Here is a 5,092-nt window from a genome sequence, read left to right on the forward strand (position 1 = left end):
CTGAACACCTCCCAGTCTTCCCGCAGCTGCGCTGGCCCTTGCTGGGCTCTCTCTTGCTTGTATCTTCCACCCAACTCTCCTGAAGCCCACAGGAGCTCCACTTCTCTTCCTGGGTTGGCCACCTCCATCCTTGCTCCCATGCTCATCTTTCCTGCCATCCTCCCCTCCTCGCCTCTGCTGCCTTATCCTGTCTTTCCACCTTCATCCTGTTTTTCTGTCCTCCCCCCACCCACTGTTGCCCTGCCTGCAGCCCCCCCATGCTGACCATTGTCCTCATCTGCTGAGCACCTTCTCTTTCCCACCTCTTCTCTGAGCCGCTTCTTCATCCAGCCCCTCCTCTTTCCTCCCACTTTTCCATAGGTATGGCCTGGACCTCTGCTTGTCTGTCCTTTGGGGCTAGGCTGTGTTTTGTGACAGTGCTCCCTGCCCGATAGCTGTTGGGGTCATGGGGTGATGGTTAACGAACACCAACGCATGTGGCTTTCTCCCTTGCTGCTCTCTGCGGTGTAGGTAACTGCTCCAGTGCCTCTGAAGGGTTCCAGCCTGGAGCTGTGCAAAAAAGCATTTGCCCGCCAGCGTGCCAAGGACCTGACGGAGCAAGCCAGTGCTCTCCTGGCAAAAGACAAGCAGATTGAAGCTCTGCAGCAGGAGTGCCGGGAGCTGCAGGCTAAACTCTTCGCAGGGAAGGTGAGACATTTTCTGGGACATCCCTCGGTGGCTGGGGACAAGCATGGCAACAGCAGTGATGGGAACTAGGCTCCAGGAAGTGGTGTGAGGGTAGTTAGTGCCAAGCGCAGACTGAAAACAGAGGGCATTTGATGTGCAAACTGGATGGAGGACACTGGGTGAGTGTGTGGCAGAGATGGTGTCCTAACCCCTCCAGAACAGTTTTCTAGGGGACACCCTGGTTGTCCCTCCATGAATTCATGTGTCTGAGCTGCCATTTTCAGCAGCGACTAAAACTCTGCCCCTGGAAAGCCCCAAGAAGCCACAGATACAGGATGCCTTTTCACAGTGCTGAACTCAAGCAAGATGTAGAAGCAGGACCTCCTCTTAAAGTGTTTCTTTGGAAAGTAAACCAGCTGAGCACGTTCCCAAGAACCAGTCTAAATACCGTGTCTTGAGCTGTGGCTTTCTGAGTGCTCACAGCCACCACAAGACTGGTGATGACTAGGTGCATCCTTGCACGACTATGACTAAGGGTACAAATCGTTAGACAAGGGTGGGCGTTCATGAAAGCATCCACAATGCTGATGCCTGCACCTGGGCTGGTGACCAACGCTTCCATCAGCACCAGCATTGGACTTGCCGATATAAATGGTGGGATAAAAGGGATAATTCAGCTCATCCTGAGACGGATATCTAAAACTGGTCAGACACGTCGCTCCCTTAAAGCACTTCTCTGCGATGACTCTGAAAGGACTCTGGAGACATCTGAAGCTAGGTGAAATGATTCCCCTCTCAAGGTGACAAAAGCAACCTGTTCTGGGCATACCAGGTATGTCTTTTGTTCACGAGCTGGACATTTTCAGTTTAGGTTAGTTAATAAACTCTCATGAGAAGCTCAGTAATGCTGGGGCTCGCACTGCGCTCCCCATTTTGCTCATGCAGGTGTGGTCAAGTGCAACTTTATGTTTCTGCACCCAGCTTAGCTGAATGAATACTTACATTTCTACCCTACTTACATGATATTTAGCTGACAAATATTTCCTCGCTGAAAGCAGCTTTATTTCTGTCCCTGAGCTCCCCGTGTGTTCATTTTAAGTATAGGTTTGAAGGTAGATTCTCAGTGTTTCCCTAACGTAGATCTCGTCAGAACAAGAACAAGCGGGTGTTGTTTGCTGTTTGTACAGAGCTGCCCTGCTGATTCCTTCTGGCATTAAACCACAGGAGAAAGTGACCCAGGTCGCTACGGTATCAGCAAGAAGACATTTCCTTACCATCCCCTTGATTTCTCACTGCAGGCCCCCACAGAGAGGGGGAACAGACCCTTTCCAAAGCACTGATTTTCACAGCAGAGCTTGCTGGGCAACCTGAATCTGCCAGGGACAGGAGAGTGACAAATTGTAGAGGAATGTGACAAAAGCAGGTGAGCAAGATTCATTACTGGCCAAGGAAATACACATGGGTGCAATCCTCAGGGTTGATGAATTCAGCCGCTGCCTTGCTAGGGCATGGGTGGCCACCCTGGCTTGGGAGGTGAGACCGTCTGTTTGTGTAACGGTCGAGGCCCCGGTGACTGGGGGCACCGACACGCAAGCAGGGAATCCGCAGCGAAGAGAGCAAGAGGGGAAATCATTCTGTCTGATCTTGGTTTTCCCATTTCTCTTGCAAGCAAGCTGCTCATTAAATTTTAATTTTCAGCTAGTTAAAATTCAAAATTCAGCTAATCTGTCTGCAGCATGCAAAATGCATTATGCCAATGAAGGGGTTTATATGCAGAGATATTATGTGCACACTCAGAGTTTGTAACCAAATCAATTTTAATCTAGGGTATTTAAATCGGCACAAATTTTTCAGTAGCTATGAAATGGATCCACTCAGTTCCTTTCCAGTGGCAGGAGGGACACCCTGCACGCTCGGCTGCAAAAGCAATGGCCTTGTTTTGCAAAATCGGCACTCTGAGGATGGGATAAAGTGATTTCTTGAGATCACGCTCCTGGTGATGGGCTTCCAACCAAACTCCAGCTCCAACTAAAACCAGGTTGCAATTTCTTGCAGCAAGGATTCTTGGAAGCGGGGGATTGAGGGGAACAGCAAGGCAGCTGCAGGGGATGTGTATAATAGATACTGTGAGTGGAGGACGGAGGGGTTTTTTTCTACTCTCTTGTTCCCCCAGGCTTCAGAGGCTGTCTGTTGGGAATAGCTGCCTTTTTTTGGTGGGGGAAGGGAGATTTTATACAGAGACACAACCAATTTTGTTTAAAGAACTACTGCCCTGATAGCCTGAACACGGGTCTGGCAGAGAGGAGGCCCAGCTGCTCACTTCTTGAATCTGTAATCACTTCCCATTAATGCTGCCTCAGTTTCCCCCTTGTAGCATGAGAGTAACCATGATTTTGTACATAAACTGTATTTATAAAGCACGTGCTATTTTTAGGGCGAGTAAGAAGTGAATGGGGAAGCAGATTAAATTTGTTCTGGATACCAATTATGCATTGAATGCACTGGAGCAGGAGCTTTGCAGGGGAACGAGCAATGTCTCCTCCAGCAGTATATTTGTAAAGACAGGTTTTCATAACCAGCTTTTGTACACCAGCATGGACATGCAGGTTACGTGTTTCTTCAGCTCCTTGAAATCTGAAAACCTTCTGAAGAACTAAACAAGCTGGTGACATTTTCTCACTATTTTTGTGAGAGTAAGATTGCTCTGGATTCCTTCAAAAGGTGCTGCTTTTGGGTCCGGAGTGGATGGGAGTGACCAGTTGTGCTAAAGATAGGAGCCCATCCACATGTACTGTCTCTGAAAGAGGCTAGACATCAAGAATGTTTGAAAAACAAACATTATCCCAAGCAAGAACTGAACAAGTCCCAGATGTTCCTCATTCTTTCCAGCATTTAAAGCCCTCACCACCATAGGGCTGCAGAGAATGCCAGCACCCACACCAAGGAGGTAAACCAGCGACAGCTCTCATTTGGCTGCGAAATGAAATTATATTATCCTCACACGCTCTCTACTGGCAAGCACTGAGAAAGCAGACTCTTAGAAAAGCCCTTTTGCTTTGCGCTGCTGCAGAAGCATTACTGGCTAGTTTTTATCTGCGGGAGAAACAACATATTTGCATAAGGGATGCGAAGTGACTGTTTTGGAGGCTTTGGAGACCCAGGAAACAGAAATCTTTGTCTGCAACATTACCTGGTTTTTGCCAGTGTTTCTTCAGTAAGGCTTTTGGAGCTTGCATGTTAAATCCCCACCCTGACCTGTTCCACCTTTTGGAGCTTGTCAGCAACACCACGTTGTGTTTGCATTTCTCGCAGGATGACCCTCGCTGCCTGAACGTCATCGAGTTCGATCGCCTGTTGCGGGAATCCCAGCGAGAGGTGTTACGGCTGCAGAGACAGATCGCACTGAAGAATTTCAAGGAGTGTCTACGTTCCTCTAAAACCAGTTCAGGCGGCACTTTGCCAAGTGCTGCCATGCACTTGGGACCACCCGTACCAAGACTAAAAACCTGCACCACTGGTCCACCCCTACCGCAGGAGGCCCGCTTGGGAGGCCCGGTGTCACTAGGAGGGGAAGCACACAGGGAGGTGAGACAAGTGGGTCAGCGATCTGAAAGTTTTGCTATTTAATTACTCAGTTAATTGCTGTTCTTAGGTAACTTTCTTAGAGCACGTGAACACTGCGGTTTGCCTCCGCTGCAAACAGGTGCTGTGCTGGTGGCTAAAATGGCTGATTCAAGCGCCAGGTCTCAACCGGGTGAGGGGGAACGCAGATGCCGGGGGCTTGGTCCTGCTTGTCTTCCCTGGCATGGGTCTCCTGTGATGCATTTTCTTATAGAATCATAGACTCATAGAACGGTCTGGGTTGGAAGGGACCTTGAAGATCACCCAGTTCCACCCCCTGCCCTGGGCAGGGACACCTCCCCCCAGCCCAGGTTGCTCCAAGCCCCGTCCAACCTGGCCTTGAACACCTCCAGGGATGGGGCAGCCACAGCTTCTCGGGGCAACCTGCCCCAGGGGCTCACCACCTGCACAGTCAAGAATTTCTTCCTCATATCTCGTCTAAATCTCCCCTCTTCCAGTTTAAAACTGTTCTCCGTCATCCCGTCACTGCCCTCCCTGATCCAGAGTCCCTCCCCAGCTCTTCTGGAGGCCCTTTAGGGACTGGAGGGGGCTCTAAGGTCTCCCCGGAGCCTTCTCTTCTCCAGGGTTCCCTGGTTTTCCAGCCTAGGAAAGCAGGCAACACCTCTTTTTGCCCTTGTTTGCTGAAAACACACGTTTTCACTGTTTGCGGCAGTTCGGACGTTGGTTCCCAGCAGGTGAGGGATGGGCACCCGTGGCCATGGTGGCAGTGGCCGGCAGGCTTGCTGCTCCGTCCCCAGCCCCGTCCCCGTCCCCGTCCCCGTCCCCATCCCCACCCTCACCCCTC

At 50.5% G+C, this 5,092-nt stretch overlaps 1 protein-coding gene across 1 annotated transcript in view; it reads left to right on the forward strand.

Annotated features, from left to right (window-relative positions):
- Window positions 1–5,092, forward strand: part of BZRAP1 (benzodiazepine receptor (peripheral) associated protein 1) — a 58,954-nt gene that overhangs the window by 1,692 nt on the left and 52,170 nt on the right. Inside the window, exons 2-3 of the mRNA XM_009888858.1 lie at window positions 511–687; window positions 3,979–4,251. Coding sequence (XP_009887160.1) covers window positions 4,138–4,251 — 114 coding nt within the window. The 5' untranslated portion in view covers window positions 511–687; window positions 3,979–4,137. The remainder of the gene's footprint in view (window positions 1–510; window positions 688–3,978; window positions 4,252–5,092) is intronic.

This window comes from Charadrius vociferus, unplaced genomic scaffold (genome assembly GCF_000708025.1).
Source record: "Charadrius vociferus isolate BGI_N301 unplaced genomic scaffold, ASM70802v2 scaffold636, whole genome shotgun sequence".
In the NCBI taxonomy this organism is placed as follows: Eukaryota; Metazoa; Chordata; class Aves; order Charadriiformes; family Charadriidae; genus Charadrius; species Charadrius vociferus.